Below are 17171 nucleotides of genomic sequence, written 5' to 3' on the forward strand. Positions count from 1 at the left end.
AGTGCCTCTGTGCTGTCTTTCAGTCCAGCTTTGTCCAGCCACTGGTAGGATTTCTGGATATCAGCCACCTCCTCTATCTGCCGGTGGTACATACCGTGCAGGGGCCTGTCCTTCCATGATGGTTCCTCGTCTCCCTCCTCTTTCTTCTTTTATATATATATATATATAAATATATATATATATATATATATATAGTGTATATGAGTATATATGTTTACATAGTATATATGTGAGTATATGTCAAGTGTATACAGGTATATATGTCATATATATCATACAAAAAAACCTCAACAACAGCTTGTTAAACCTTGGTCATGACATAGCTCAAAATGTAAATCTAACTCATCGCAGATATTTTATGAGTTTAAATCTGAATCCTATTTTTCAGTCATACAGAGAGAACTACGAGTATGCAGAAGCTCTGGGTGTGATCTCCATTGTGGGACTTTCTCTTTCTATTCTGGGTCTGGTTGTGACGATCATTTATCACATTAAAGAAAAGTAAGTTTGGGTTACTTCACAGATAAGAAATGATGTTTAATTATGCTGCATTAAAATTCTCTCATCACATTTACCAAACACTTCTAGTTGTTATTTAACAAACTGAAACTTTCTTGGATGCAACAAATAGTTATTTTCATTTTACATTAATGCTTTGATTATTTTATTTGACCTATAAAGTCTAAAAGTAGTAAAATTGCTGTCTGTCTGTTTTTATATATATATTTTTGTGGTGTTTTTCTTTAAGAAATACCAAAACTTAAAAGATATTAAAACTTCTTTGTTATTTTTCTCTCTGTAGCTTCTTCAGCAAGTCTCATGGGCAGCCAAGTAACTTGAATTCAAAGCTGGCTCTGCTGTTCATCTACCTCAGCCTGCTGGCCTTCATCATCACCTTCCTCTCTGGAGTCCAAAACTCCAGCAGACAGAACGACACTAAGGTGCAGAGTGATGATCGGATCAACAACATCTTGAACTCTGATGAACACATAGAACCAGACCGCGGCTCGTGTACGGCTGTAGCAGCTCTGCTGCACTTCCTCCTGATGGCCACCTTCATGTGGAACAGTGTATACAGCACTCAACTGGTGCTGCTGGTCCGGTCAATGCGCCGCAGCCTGCCAACACACTGGACTCCACTGAGTGTGACTCTGGGATGGGGTAGGACATTCAGAAAGAAAACAAAAATGCCAAATTTGAAATATTTTAGAAGAACTTTAAAGTAGTATAATTAGAAGGAAAAAAGTCATAACATTAAGGAATGCAGATACACAGCACTGTGCTAAAATCTTGAGCTTCTTATCATTTATTTTAGTTTAAAACAAAATTAAAATAAAAACTGAACATTTTGCAGTGATACACAGTTACATCCGCAAACCCCCGGCACATCATTTTCAGATCACCGCGGTCTTACGCTACTCAGGTTAAATTTCATTTTACTTAAACTGTTGTTTTGATTTGTTGTGTCCTGTTAGGAATGCCAGCGTGTTTCATGGTCATCACACTGGGGGTGAGCTACAGGGTGGACAATCCGCTGGGATATAGACAAGAGGAATTGTGGGTAATCTGTGAAATTCTCCACCCTACAATGACCTAAATTCCCAGTTTGGATTATAGAATAGTTTATATATTGTGAAATATATGGAAGACCACAAAAGCCGCGCGCATCAAAATGAAGAATTCTGTGCTTGAATAATAAATTGTAGAATAAATTCTGCATTTGCAAATTTATTTTTGAATTCCACATTAGAAAACTGATTTTTAAAATGTTTTTTAAAAAATTCATTTCAAAAACCTTTTCCGAATTCCAATTTAAAAAACTTATTTTCAAAATGCTTTTTAAATTCCACTTCTCATTTCAAAATCCATTTCCCTTTCCTGTTCGCTCACGGATTAGCTCAGGGATTTACATTTGCATTAGCAACTGGATTAGTAACTTCATTTTAAAAATCTTGCTGCAATACAAATTAGCCACACCGTGAGATGTAAGGAGCTCTCTGATTGGTTGGACAGACACAGGCTGCCAGCCTGAATTTTTCTTGCTCATAGCTTTGCCCTGCTAAGAGGCGTGTGTGCTTGTACAAAGGCCGTTCAGCCTCGGGATTTACACTCGGCTCGACACGGATATGTGAAGAATGAAGGGACCCTGCAGCGAAACGGAGAGCTGAACCTCTGACTGTGTGCCTCTTTACTCAGTCTGACCACCTGTTGAAGGTAACGTGCTAACATGGCTAATGCTAGCATCACCGCACGTATCCCTGTTATTTTAAGGTCATCTTAGCTTATGAATCTTTTACGTCGCAGCTGTACAAGCTAGCTACGTTTTTTTTACGCTGCTGTGGTCTTCACAAATAAAGCTTGAAGCAGCTCAGACTATTAGCACTGAGCCCTATTACATTTATACAGTGTTAGAGCATTAGAGCTGCGACCTACAGCCTTTAAACTAGCGATTAAAATGCTGACAGTAAACTCATCAGTCCAGATGTTACCAGATTACTTTATGATACTTAGAATTAAAACAACTAAGACAGGCTGATTAAAATAACAGCTGTCAGTTCTCTCATTCCTTATATCAAAACTGGAGATCACACTACTGATTTCAGTTCATTTAATATGTGAGTGCACAGATTCATTCTCAACTGGACATAAATGATGATCAAAGGTTGTATATATGATGAATTCATCAAATCCCAGCCTCTAACACAGTGTGCTGAATCTTAGCATTTAATGTCCAGTATATTCTAATCAGCACACTTTAAGCATTCACTGCAACTACAGTATCTACACCTCTGTGGCAAATGTGTGGTAAAGATGCAGATCACGACATGTAATTATTAATAAAATATGCATAATGAAAAACACAAGATGAAATTGATTGAGTACAGGGTGGGCCATTTATATGGCTACACCGTAATAAAATGGGAATGGTTGGTGATATTAAAGTCCTGTTTGTGGCACATTAGTATATGTGAAGGGGCAAACTCCTCAAGATGGGTGGTCACCATGGTGGTCATTTAGAAGTCGGCCATCTTGGATACAACTTTTGTTTTTTCAATAGGAAGAGGGCCATGTCACACATCAAACTTATTGGTAATGTCACAAGAAAAACAATGGTGTGCTTGGTTTCAACGTAACTTTATTCTTTCATGAGTTATTTACAAGTTTCTCTTTGTTCTAAGCCATTGACATGTCGAAGAGGTTAACACGTGAGGAGTGGATCAAAATTGTGTTGATATCTGTTGAAAGCAGTAACCGGGTCATTGCAGCAGATTTAAATGCAAGACATCCTACGAGACCGCCCATCTCCCATGCTACAGTTAGCAAACTGCTTGCTAAGTTTCGTGAAACTGGTTCAGTGTTGGATTTGCCAAAATGTGGACGCAACAAAACTGTCACTAATGAAGAAACATCAGTGGCTGTCCTAGCTTCATTCAGCAAGAGCCCACAGCGTAGCACTTGCCGCATGTCACTGGAGAGTGGCATTAGTCGGATATTAGCTACTCACAAATGGCACCCTTACAAACTACAGCTACTGCAGCATCTCAACGAGGATGACCCAGATCGGTGCACAGAATTTTCAGAATGGGCAAAACAAAAATTGGAACAGGACCCTCAGTTGACGCACAAGATTTTGTTCAGTGATGAGGCAAACTTTTATGTAATACTTGCTCTTGACGAAGGCTGTCGCACTTTTCTCCTCTCCTCCTCCTCTCCCTTAGCTTCCCTGCTTAGCCTCTTGTGTCCTTGTCTAGGCTCGTGTTTTTTGTATTACTTTTCCCTGGAACACTCTCACAGTCTGTTCTCTAAAACCTAAAAGAGGAATTATGGATTTGATCAACTGGTCCTTGAATGCAATTGACACCCTTTTCTCAATGAGAAGTTTGGGCTCGGGTGAGCCTGAGTGCTGAAGATATCTACCTATTAGGAAGCATGATAACAGGGTTCTTGCTGATCGGAGCTGGCTTGGCCCTGACTTATCGAAGAATCAAGAAAGTGGAACCGGCTGTTTAAACCCCCACAAGGCTGCCCACTGGGATTGAAACGATGGAACGAGGCGTGAGTTTCTCAAAATGGGCTCATTGAGTGCAGCACGGATAAGATCTTGGAGAAGCTTACGGCTGCCGTGAATACTCAGAATAAGACCTCTGAGCGCAAATTGGATCACATCTTGGAGAAGCTCACTGCGGTCATGAGTTCTCAGAATCGGCTCTTTGAGCACAAGAATGACAACATCACGGAGCGTAAGTTTGATAACATCATGGAGAAGCTCACGGCTCTCCAACGGGAGCTTGAAAGACCAGTGTCGGACTGTTAGAACAGCTTTGAAATTCTCATGAGTTGTTCGCACTAAAGTAAAAACCAGCATTACTACATGTGGATATCCCTTCAGCGCCAGCTGCCGTCTCAAGGCTGGAGCTGAACAAAAACACCCTGATAACGACTGTGTTTAGACTGTTCTTCCCATTCTATGCAAGGCTACCTGGGTTGGCTGGAAGACTGTTTACTTAGCCTGGCAGGGCGAAGGACACTGTCTCAGCTCTAGACACATACACACACACACACACAGACATATATACACATGCAGATGTACACTCATCCCCCCTCCCCCCTCCAAACGCCTTTGACGCTTATTCCCCTCCGATGCTGACAGTGGATCAAGGAGACCAGCGCTTATGCTGCAGGCCCGGATGCACTGTCTACATTGGCTGTCTCTCACCCTTTACCCACCCCTGTGTCTTCTCATGTGTTTCTTTGGTGTATTAAGAGTTTTTTTCATGTGCTATGTGCAGAGGTGTTTTTTTATTGTTCTCAAACTGATCTCCCTGTTGGAGCTCAGTCTGGGGGGAGTTATTTCTTTTCTCCTGATCTTTCCTCATGTTGTGCATTTTCCATTGTTATACCTCTCTGACCTGTCTTCCCCATGTGATGTTTGTGTCATGTATGTATGGTCAGAAGGGTAAGGTCGGCAGCCTTAACCCAATTTCCTTCGGGGTCAACCTTCAGGATCAATAAAGTTTTATTGAATTGAATTGATTTGAAAATTGAAGTTAACAAACAAAACCTCCGCTATTGGTCTGACACTAACCCACATTGGATGGATCCCTCCAAGACTGTTGGAACAACAAAAGTGATGGTTTGGTGTGGTATATGGGGTACATTCTTCATCAATGGAAACCTCAAGGCCACTGGATATTTGAAATTGCTGCATGATGATGTGTTTCCCTCTTTATGCACTGAAGCTGGCACGTTCCCTGAGTTTTTCCAGCAAGATGATGCACCACCACATTATGGGTGCCAGGTCCGAGCATTCCTAGATGAACAGTTTCCTGGAAAGTGGATTGGTCATCGTGGGCCAGTTGAATGGCCCCCAAGGTCTCCCAATCTGACCCCTTAGACTTTTATCTTTGGGGTCAACTACGGATACTGGATGCCTGTGCTGGCATTTCTCCTGCGGTGTTGCTATCAGTGTGTGAAGAGTGGGAGAAGAGGGTTGCATTGACAATCAAACACAATGGGCAGCACATTGACCACATTTTATAAGTGGTCAGAAACTTGTAAATAACTCATGAAAGAATAAAGTTACCTTGAAACCAAGCACACCATTGTTTTTCTTGTGACATTACCAATAAGTTTGATGTGTGACATGGCCCTCTTCCTATTGAAAAAACAAAAGTTGTATCCAAGATGGCCGACTTCTAAATGGCCACCATGGTCACCACCCATCTTGAGGAGTTTGCCCCCTCACATATAGTAATGTGCCACAAACAGGACTTTAATATCACCAACCATTCCCATTTTATTACGGTGGCCCACCCTGTACTTTTCTCTGTATGCTCTGTGCTTATAAAGGCCTTGAATTCTGTGATATACACTGTAAATGATGTGAAAATTATTTTCACAGAGGTCTTAAAGTAGTTAAATCACTGCTGATAGCCTGGTTGTTTATAGTATCAATGTTTTTGTGTCTGTAGGTCTGTTTGATAACAATTTGGACTCCTCTGGGAGATGAGGATACACCCACATCTGTTCCATACCGCAGTCATGGATGGTGTTATGGCTCTGAGTCAGCTTTGGGGCATCAGACACACACACGGGGAAACCAGCACCTGGACTTCATGAAGGAAAAACTGCCTCAGTGATGACTGACTGGCTCTTTCTTCTTTAACACACAATTAAAATCACTCCAAAAGAGTGTAAACCTACTGAGGAAGTCTGTAACTTTTTACACATTTGTACTTTTACTTGTTTTATGAGTTATATTTAAGAAGAGTAAAGTTATTCACATAAAGTTTTTATTCTTTTGTAATATGTACCACAGTCATACTGAAGTTAGAAAAAAATATGTCTACATATCATATAAATATATATATGTGTGTGTGTGTGTGTGTGTGTGTGTGTGTGTGTGTGTGTGTGTGTGATCTACAGTATCAAAAGCGGAGCTGAGATCCAACAGAACCAGAACTCTGTACTCTCCATCAAGATATCACTAGATACTCTAAGTAAAGCCGTTTCAGTAGAATGTAATTTACGAAAACCAGCATTTTTATCCAGGAAATAGTCAAGTTGTTCTACTACTATTTTTTCTAAAATCTTTGATACAAAGGGCAATTTGGATATTGGCCTATAACTGTTAGGAAGAGATGGATCCAGGTGGGGTTTCTTTAATATTGGTTCAACAACAGCTTGTTTAAAGAATCTGGGAACTGAGCCAGTATAGAGAGAAATATTTATCACTTCCACAATACAGGGGCTAATGGAATTAAACACGCTAATGAAAAGTGAGGCAGGTAGGACATCAAGAGGCTTGAAGTCTGTTTCATATGACAAAATAGGACTCTGATGTCCTGTAATGTGTAAAAGAGGACCAAGTATCAGAGCAAATTGTAAGTTTAATACTGAGAAGATGAAGGAGAGATATTTGACCTCATGGCAGTGACGTTATTTGAGAAATTGATTGTCTTAATTGTATTAAATTGGAATTCGAAAATGGATTTTGAAATGAAGTTTCTAAAAAGCATTTTAAAAATCAGTTTTTTAATGTGGAGTTCAAAAATGAATTTACAAATGCAGAATTTATTCTACAGTTCATTAAGAACAGAATTCTTTATTTTGATGAGGGTGGCTCTTGTGGTCCTCCATAGAAATTACATCCACTGCTTAAAAAAAATGTCATTTTCAGTAAATAAAGTATTTATAAAATTTTGGTCAACACGTAGACAAAAGTGTTTTTTTATGTTCTTTTCCTCTCGCTGTAGTTGTTGGCTGGCAGCGTTGGATAAGAACAAACAGTTCAACTTTGGAAAACCGATGTTTTGGGCTTTCCTTCTTCCAATCGGCCTGATCCTGATTTACAACATCGTCTTGTTGGTTATTACCTCCATGACTACATGCAAAGTTGAACCCAGACTGACCAGGTAACATCTAAAGCTGCTGTTGTTTCAAAAAATATTTCAAAAATAAATTACCCAAATTTAAGTGGCTGTTAAAAGGTGCAATTCTCAGATATAAATATATTAAGAAAACCAACATTTAAAAATGAGAAATGAAAAAGAAAAACTTTGAACACAATTTAACTGTGAGCAAAACAAAATGGCTTTATTTCTTTTTGTTAATAATAACACTAATAACCAATAACAGTAATGCTCCATCTTTGTCTTCAGGAGAGGTGTATCAATGCATACACTCCATTTTCACAGATGTGATGAAAAGATTATGCAGAATCCTTTCTGACTAGCTTCCATGTGGATTTTAACTCTGTTTTTACTGTAGCAACAAGAAGTCATCTTTAAGCAGGAAGTTCCTCATTAGTTTATCTCTGGCGGTGTTACTCGGTCTGTCCTGGACTCTGGGATATTTCGTGCTGCTCAGTTCAGAAAAAACACACCTGATCTTCAGCATTTTGTTCTACATCTGTACAACCACACAGGTACGACTCCTTCCACTTCATTCTAGAACTGAGATTAAAGGTGTCATGAGCTTCTCAGACTTCAGGTAAACACATAAAATGCAAAAAAACAAAAACAAATGGGAGGTGATTGTTGAAAGTTTTATATTTAATTCATGGTATATCGAAGGGAACAAGGAAAACTGAAACATTTTAACTGAAGCAGTAGTAGTAATAAAAGTACGAAAATGCTGGTAACTCTTGCAAATATTAGGATATTAGAATAGAATAGAATTAGAATTCAACTTTATTGTCATTGCACATGCACAGGTACAGGACAACGAAATGCAGTTTGCATCAATCCAGAAGTGCTTTAGTGATATAGATATATTACAATATATATTAGCAATAATATAGATATGTGAGTATATTACAGAAATGGGTCTATTATGGTATGTTATAATGTACACGGTATGAAGTATGTTGTGAATATTCTATAACTATAAGTATGTACAGGCTGTAGTGAGTACAAGCTATGTACAGGATATGGACAGGATATAAATATGAAAAACTACAGAATATGAAATAAATAACTTTACAGAATCTGAGATATACAGCTATACAGAAATGGGAACTATGCAAGTTGTAAACAGTTGTAGGATTAAAGATTATCGAATGTACAGAATGATTATTTACACAGAGCTATACAGTAGTGCAGTTAAGATAAGTGAGGGTGTAGATAGTTTCTACAGAGGCTATATAAAGTGCTAGTGGTTGTGAGTGGTGGTTCAGTCCATGTTATTATTGTGTGTTTGAGGGTACAGTTGTCCATTGTGGGTGTGTGTATGTTCAGTCCATGAGTTTAACGTGGGTCAGATGTCAGGAGGCAGAGTTCAGGAGTCTGACAGCTGTGGGGAAGAAGCTGTTCCGGTACCTGGTGGTCTTAGTCCGGAGGCTCCTGTGGCACCTCCCAGAGGGCAGGAGGGTGAAGAGTCCATGTGATGGGTGACTGGGGTCTTTGATGATTTTCCCAGCCCTTTTCAGACACCGCTTCCTGTAGATGTCTTTTATGGCAGGAAGTGGTGCTCCGGTGATGCGCTGGGCAGTTTTCACGACCCTCTGCAATGCCTTCCGGTCCAAGGCAGAGCAGTTCCCGTACCAGACTGTTACACAGTTGGTCAGGATGCTCTCGATGGTGCAACGATAGAAGTTCACCAGGATGTCTGAGGACAGGTGGTTCTTCCTCAGAGTCCTCAAGAAGAAGAGGCGCTGGTGAGCCTTCTTGATCAGCTTGGAGCAGTTGGTCGTCCAGGTGAGATCCTCGGAGATGTGGACTCCCAGGAACTTGAAGCTGCTCACACGCTCCACAGCCGTCCCCTTAATGTGGATGGGTGGATGTGGGTCAGCATTCCTCCTGTAGTCCACGATGAGCTCCTTGGTCTTCTCGGTGTTAAGCAGCAGGTTGTTTCTGTCGCACCACTCAGCCAGACGATCCACCTCCTCCCTGTAGGCGGCCTCATCGTTGTCACTGATGAGGCCAATCACCGTGGTGTCGTCTGCAAACTTAATGATGGTGTTGGAACCATCAGCAGGTCTGCAGTCGTGGGTGAAGAGGGAGTAGAGGAAAGGGCTCATCACACAGCCTTGTGGTACACCGGTATTATTAGTATTATATTAGTGACAAAGCCAAGAAAAACAAAGGTTCATCTCAGTAACCACAGCATTTAAAGAGGATGCCACACCCGAGTTTCAGTCGCTGTTGACAACTGACTGCAAGTAGCTCTGGTATCCAATTGCATCACCATTTTAAAAAGATAGCCTGGTGGGAGGCAACCTGTCTTCAAACAATCATGGCCTGACTTAAACTTCTGTTCTGCAGCAAGTACGTCACTATTTGTGGAGGAATTTCTATCATGGTACTGGGTCTGTGACCCAGTGTTTTGTGTTTGTTTAAGTTATATTCCTTGATTATTTGTTATTCATGACTTTGGTTTTCTTGGTGGTTTGCTGTTCATGTTATATTTGTAGTTCTAGGTCCTAGTTTTGGTCACTGTGTCTTCCCTGTGTTCCATGTTGCATATACAGTCAGTCATGTCTCAGTGTCAAGTCCTTGGCTGTATCCCAATTCAGGATCTGCATCCTTTCGCAGTCTTCGTGGGCCGGGTCCTCCAAAGACCGAGAAGGCCCGAAGTGCCAGTCTTGTGAAATGGGACCGTCTAGCCTCTGTCACGCTGCTCAGGTTGCCTAGCAACCATGATACTAACCGCTGGAAACGTTTCATACAGCATTGTTTGACAGAAATGAAGGAGACATTTCTTTTGTTCATCTGTTTGTTTTTACATGAGCTTTGTTTGATTTGATAAGTATCTGAGGCTGAGACCACAGGACTGTAAAACATGATTGTTGGGCTTCATTTCTGTACTGAACAGTCATTTAAAGATTAGCTAGTAAATAACAATTAGCTAATGTTGTTCATGAGACTAAAGTCATCTCACTTTGGTAATGTAAATACAATATGGCCAATATTAAATTAACTATTATATTAATTATTATTAGGTATTACAGCAGTGAACCTGAACTCTGTATCAAATACTGGGCTTCAGTAAAGATTCAAGTTGCAGTTATTTATATTTCCTAAAACCTTATATCTTCACTCAAAGACAAGTATCTTTTACAGTGTATATATAGATGTATTATATATTGTTCTTTTAATATGTTGGCTGATAGGTTTGTAGCATAAACCTATTCGCTGGAACGTTCAAGACAATTCTACTACACAGCAAAGCAAGACACAAGCAGGCAAAGTTCTTTATGTTTCTCGTATACAAGAAAGACCAACTGGACAAACACCGTTCCTTCGCTTGACCCCAGTTGCTCTTGTCTGCTCCCTCGTAACGCTGCTCTTTTATTGCGGTTACATGAATATACATAGGCTCATTTACATAGGTACACATGTAAACAAAGAGTACTGTCTGTGTGTGTGTGTGTGTGTGTGTGTGGGGGGGGGGGGGGGGGGGGGGTCAGAATGTGACCACATAAACAACTTCCCTAACCCTGCTGGTCTGGAAGTCCAGCAGTTCATCTAAACAAAAGGCACTTATACTAAAACAGATATAGATGTGTTTGCTGTACCATATATCAGTAAGAGAAGATACAAGATCTCTCATGACCCTAGGGTGTGAGTGTGTATGCCAGAACACTCTGGAATGCACACAAAGTCTTTGCAGACTACTAAGAATCACACATCTTATCACTACACAATCGATTATACACCTCTAAGGTCTGGTTAAATATTTCTAAGCATAAATGACAATCAACAATATAAACCTGACATTGGCATTAGTAAATATGTCTGAATCCTTACATATATGTGTAAAAAGAAAATGTACGACCTGTGATAACTGTTTCTGATAGAATGAAGAGTAGACTGATATATGAAATATTCCTTTATTGGGTGAGAAAATCAGACTATGTCATAACTGCTTTAAGTCATACAGAATAGATATCAGAGCCTTAAACAGGCTGACTTCTGCTAAATGGGTCAAACTGGGCACAAAGAATACAAACACATAACATCCTTATAGAATATGATGTAACACTATAGATCAACTTACCTCAGAATATATAAAGCATATAAACAATTACAGCAATATGATGCAACAAACACAGCAGTGCTACTAATCCAAAATACTCAAAGCTTCATAGAACTGAAACAAACATTTTTTTTTAGGTCCATTCTGCTGCTGATACATACTTTAGGTTTCTGAATATTAAACTTGTTGCTGCCTTTCATAGTGTGTAACTTGAAGACCCTGAGTACTTTCCCCCACACTGAAAACATTTGAATGATAAAATTATTTTATCATTACCTAATAAGACTGATTCAGGACAGACAATTAGTTATTTTAAACTTTCCTAGCAGTCCTTCACAAACAGGGAACAGTCTGTCTATTCTCTCCATCTGTCAGCTGCTGCTGGCTCTTCCTCACACACTGCTGAGTTTGTCCTGGTGGATCATCAGGGGTGCAATGCTGGACATTTGCAGTTTTCACACATGGAATTCAAATGTGTGATAAGCTGCAGGATTCAAACACAACACACAAGAATTTACAAAGTAATAAGAAAAATCTTGCAAAATAATTTCAGGTACTTTACTAATAACTATAAAGAATAATTTGTCAAACATGTCATCAAACATGACATTACTTACAAAAATAAAGAGAGTAACCATCATCTTCCCTTTCTGTTTTTTAGGGTTTACAAATTTTCCTCCTCTTCACAGCTCGAACACGGGCCTTCAGAGCCTCCATGTCACGGTCCATGCAGTACATTTCCTCAATCAACATCCCTCTGAACAACACAAAGTACAATCTGTGGAAGAAGTGGAATACCTGGAATATGAGCCAATCGGAGACCTACAGGGATCTGAGTGACATCGAAATGACCACCAGCAAAACCCTGTAGGACCTGAGGAGGACTTACAAAAAAGCCTCTTGCAGTAAAAACTTGTCATGTTGACAAGGATTACATGCATACATCACAATGAAAATTCATATTTTTCAGTGTAAGCTAATAGCTGGGAATATTGCTGAAGTCTCCTGGATGAGCTTCTGATTTTTTAAGTGTATTTTTGACTGACTGAACTGCATTTCCCAGAATTTCCAACATGCTGTTCTGCCATCAGAGGAAGAAGCGGTTGGATTTCCTGACTGCTTTGACAGTCTCTCGTTCTCTACATGAAAGACGACAGAGATGACATAGATTATAAAGACTGCTCTTCTACGCACTTTCTATCCAAAATTATGATCCTAAGTTGGCATTTTTCCTTCACAGCTATCTATAAGTTCACTGTATCTTGTATAAAAGACAATGTTTTGTTCATCACATAAATAGGCAACATAAATAAATATTTGTTGTCAGGTGGTAAAGTTCATATTTTATCCAATTCTTTACTTTCCACCTATAAATTAGAAATACAAAAATTGAAGGCTCTGAAAATGTGCTGAGGTTTGTTCATGCTTTTTGTACAATACTGATGCACTGTTATTTTTAGTGTTTGTTTTTGTGCTGTTATTTATGTCCAGCAGAAACTCTTGTTTCTGTATTCATTATGAATTCAAGGTGCTGCGCTGGTGTCCAAGCAGCTCTTCATACTGATCTGAAGTGATTAATGATGGTGAATGTGTCTTTTTAAAAACTGGTGACCCAGCTGGACAAAGCAGTGATCATTGCTGCCTCCAGGTGGTGACAGTTAGTTTGTTTTGACTTCAAAGTTCACAGCAGAGCTGAATGATAAACGTTTTATTTTACCAGAGAATAATGTTTATCATCATTTAAATTGTACTGGAAGCTTTTGAAATGTTGGAAATGTCACACCTTTTAATTTTAAAATTGCACTTTTTTCTTTAATGAATTACAGTTATTTGTATTTTAAGCTTTGGCTTGTGTCTGAAAACATTTAGCTGTCCACTAATTTCAGATTTGCAGCCTAAAAAGTATTATCAACACTTTGAAAGGAGCCAATCTGCATTTCTACTCGAAGTTTTGAGCCTTTAATTTGTCATTTTAATTTTAAAAGATTTGTCTTTAGTGGCGTATTGTTATTTCGTTATGTTGTCTACTAATCCAACAGCTTGTGGTTTAATATGAAATGTGAAGTTTTTGATATGATTTTTGTATTGAACAACTTTGTGACAGAAAAATGACACTTAATTGGAGAACATAGTTGTCTTTAAAAACTGATTTCCACTTTAAATAATTTTTTGTGTTATTTTGTTTGCTGTCTTTTTTATTTTCTTTCTTATACTCTAATGTGGTCTTCATGATTTAACAGTTCACTGGCATAAACAGGTTTTTCAGTGTTCTGTAATGGAAATGGCAGAAATATTCTTTTTTGCATTATATATTCTTATTTTAAAAGGTCTGAATTATTTCTAAATCTTCTAAAGTTATTACTAAAAACTTTATTTAAATAATTCCTCCACGGTGCTGTAAGACACATTGCCAGTTATTGCAAATGCTTGATTGCAGTTATTGCTTCTAAAACCAGTTATTAGGTGCAACTAGTTATTAGGTTTAGGGGGCAATCACTTTTTCATACAGGGCCCTTAATAATAAATGCCTTCATTTAAAAACTGGATTTTTGTTTACTTGTGTTATTTTTGTTTAATATTAAATTTTTTGATGATCTGAAACATTTAAGTGTGACACGATATATACAGAACCTCATATGGGTATTTTGCAATCGCTACATTTATACGTTTACATATCACAGCAGTACTGCTGTATATCAAATGATCAGTGGATGTCAGTACATCGTGCATTGTATGATTTACCTTTTGGTGGGAAAAAAAATTCACAGGCATTTATCATACCATCACTAGTTGTGAGAGTCCCAGTCACCAGGGGCAAGGGTTTCCTCTATCCACAGTTTCCAGTAGATGTCTGTAGACGATGCATGTCAGACATGACCACTTTTGTAACACTTTTATTCTTGGCTGCAGCGTTCCAGCTGCCAGCCACACATACACCAACTTCAGTCAGGACCCAGTACAGACTTAAATGCAGGGGAAGTGTGATGAGCTCTGCCTCCCCACAGCTGCGCCACAGACCCACCACAATGTCTTAAATAGAGAAGGTGTTGAAGCTTTGCTCTGATTTCAAAGAAAGTGTTATGACCCAGGTCATGATTTTGTGTGTTGCTTTTGCTCGCCACACCTGAGGGTGGCGTTGTTTGTTCTCTGTCTTGTTTGCTAAGAAACATCTCCAAACTGCGAACTTTGCTGTCTAAATCTGAGTTGGAAATGGTTATTCATGCTTTTATTTCATCTCGCTTAGATTATTGTAACAACCTTTTTCTTTGTTTGAGCAAAAGGAATCTTGACCGTGTCCAGTTAGTCCAGAATGCTGCTGCAAGGCTTTTAACTAAGACGCGAAAAAGAGAGCACATTACACCAGTGTTACGTTCATTACACTGGCTTCCAGTACATTTCAGAATTCATTTTAAAATCTTGGTACTGACTTTTAAAGCTTTGAATTGTGATGCCCCTGCTTACATTTCTGATCTTTTAGAACCCCACGCTCCCTCTCGCAGCCTGAGATCATCTAATCAAAGGCTGTTGGTAGTCCCTCGAACATATTTTAAAACCAGAGGTGATAGATCTTTTAGAGCGGTGGCCCCCAGGTTGTGGAATGCTCTCCCTCCATCATTACGTTGCCTTGATTGTATTTATTCTTTTAAAAAGCAGCTTAAGACTCATTTATTTAGATTGGCTTTTAATTAGATTTGTGCTGTGTGTTTTATTATTTATGTATTTTATGTATTTCTGTTTTATATTACTGTGAAGCACTTTGTGGTTTTTATCCTGTGAAAAGTGCTATATAAATAAATTGATTTGATTTTGATTTTGTGCTTGTTTAAGTTCCAGATGGAGACTGACCATTAGTGGAAGAGTGAGGCTGTGTCCCAATCCAGCGACCGCACGCTTTGGTGAATAGTAAATGCCAAGATGAATCTTGTGACACCTGTTGGAACCACATTATCGTAAATGCACAGTCCCGCAAATCTGTGAATCATTTTCCAGACAGAAGGCAGTATGAATAGAAGTATCACCACTACAAGTGTAATCAATTGTACCAATATTACCCTTCCCTGGCCACAAACTGAAATGTCAACATATTCCAGGCAGGAATGTAGCTGTGTACACACCAAATATCTGCGTGAGCCACCAAGACATCACATATTTGCAAAGGTTGTCACACCATCCATGTCAAATATGATAGAGAACCCCCTGACCTTAACTTAGAACCTTAAAAAGTAAATGTTTGGCCTCAGTTAGTGCTGCCCCTGTCCCACAATAAATCGTTTTACCTGACATTTCAGTTTGTATGTCCCACACAGCTGAATATGCTGAACATACGGAAAATAGGGAACTGATAAAACAGAAGTGCAAGATGGTCAGGAATGTAATCCAATGTCTTGCTGCATTCCAACGGCAAGGAGCAGACGGCCAAACTCATTCGACTCCGCCGTGAAAATGAGCACCTGTTCACCGGTGCAAAACACTCAGCCGCAGTGGGTTGGAGGTACAGCAACAGTATGAGGTTTCCAATCAGTGAGGCACAAGGGAGAGTGAACTGTCTGCCCTGCGGTCCTAATCTAGTACATTTTGCTGTGGATGCCATTCAGGGAATAACCTTATTTTCATGTTCTATCATATTTCGTCTGTCAGAGCAATCGTGGAGAAGATGGACCTGGTAGGGAAAATCTCCCCTGTGCAGGCCAAACGAAAATGGGAGAATCTAAAAAGGAAATACAATGTACAGTGGTATTGACAGATGTATCTCCACACGGAATACTGCGAAGTCATCTATGTAAACCTGTACTGTAGCTGTTTTTGCCAACTGCCACTTTTGATGTACTCTGCCTTTAGGAGTGCAAGTATCCAGCGACAGGCAATAGTGCAAGTGGGAAGCCCACTGCTGCAACATGGCCCTGGTTTGGACCCATGGATGAGGTGTTAGGACAGAGGCCCTCTACCAGGCCTCCAGTCCTAATTTCCTCCATCCAGGAGGACACACCAGGGCCCAGTGCAGTAGTGGGCAACCCACTTCCTCACCAGGAAGAGCAGGAGGATGAGGAGCCGCTGGAGGCACGAGTGGCGAAAAGAAAGAGGGACGGGGAGGATGAACTCATTGCTCTAATAAAAGAGGACATGGCACAGCAACGTCAAATGGAGGAACAGAGAGCCGAGAGGATGGACGGGCTGCTAGGTGTCCTTGAGAAGCATGTCGAGCAGAAAAAGGATTGAGTCGTGTTCACAGACATCTAATGTACATATTTGCATACTTTATTTATGTTGGCGTCCCAACCTTTGTTGTGTACAAACAAGATGATTTAAGTTATGTAAATAAAGACATTCGTAACATCCCAACTGTATTTGCATGTTTGTAACGAACTCCATAAAACAATTTCTGAGGGCCTGACCTATTGCATTTGCCAAACTGCGAAAATAACAACAGTACAACGAAAAACACAACAGGATTATTGGTAATGAAATGCCCATTGTGGTCCAGGATTAACCTGAGTGTCCCAGTATGCACAGGCATTGTTAACCAGGCCTGACATTTGGCTGAGCAGGGAGTCTCGGGCAGTGCTGCTGAAGTGCTGTTGCAGCCGAAGATAGCGTAGGCCCCGCTAGCTGTTCCCCGGCAGACCCCAAGCAGCTGGGGAAAGAGGGCGGCTGGGTGACGGTGAGGAGGAAGCATAGTCTTAAACAGAAGCCCC

The 17171-nt window shown here is 39.9% G+C and overlaps 2 protein-coding genes and 1 long non-coding RNA gene across 3 annotated transcripts in view; all 3 read left to right on the forward strand.

Annotated features, from left to right (window-relative positions):
• Positions 1 to 17171, forward strand: part of LOC146641577 (adhesion G protein-coupled receptor G7-like) — a gene marked incomplete at its 5' end in the record, with an annotated part of 77098 nt that overhangs the window by 11171 nt on the left and 48756 nt on the right. The window contains 5 exons of the mRNA XM_085398190.1: positions 389 to 501; positions 803 to 1161; positions 1476 to 1557; positions 7257 to 7415; positions 7771 to 7927. Of these exons, the coding sequence (XP_085254316.1) occupies positions 389 to 501; positions 803 to 1161; positions 1476 to 1557; positions 7257 to 7415; positions 7771 to 7927 (870 nt within the window). The remainder of the gene's footprint in view (positions 1 to 388; positions 502 to 802; positions 1162 to 1475; positions 1558 to 7256; positions 7416 to 7770; positions 7928 to 17171) is intronic.
• LOC146641579 (uncharacterized) lies at positions 1580 to 7200 on the forward strand. The gene is made up of 2 exons (XR_014909782.1): positions 1580 to 2214; positions 5973 to 7200. It is a non-coding gene; the product is annotated as an uncharacterized LOC146641579 (long non-coding RNA).
• Positions 12194 to 16695, forward strand: LOC146641580 (uncharacterized). The gene is made up of 5 exons (XM_085397981.1): positions 12194 to 12345; positions 14389 to 14434; positions 15885 to 15970; positions 16117 to 16204; positions 16318 to 16695. The coding sequence occupies exons 1-5, from the start codon at positions 12194 to 12196 to the stop codon at positions 16693 to 16695; spliced, it is 750 nt and encodes a 249-aa protein (XP_085254107.1).

Source organism: Rhamphochromis longiceps, linkage group LG23, assembly GCF_057381845.1.
Source record: "Rhamphochromis longiceps isolate RC_006_pf linkage group LG23, R_longiceps_female_GT1.1, whole genome shotgun sequence".
Classification (NCBI taxonomy): domain Eukaryota; kingdom Metazoa; phylum Chordata; class Actinopteri; order Cichliformes; family Cichlidae; genus Rhamphochromis; species Rhamphochromis longiceps.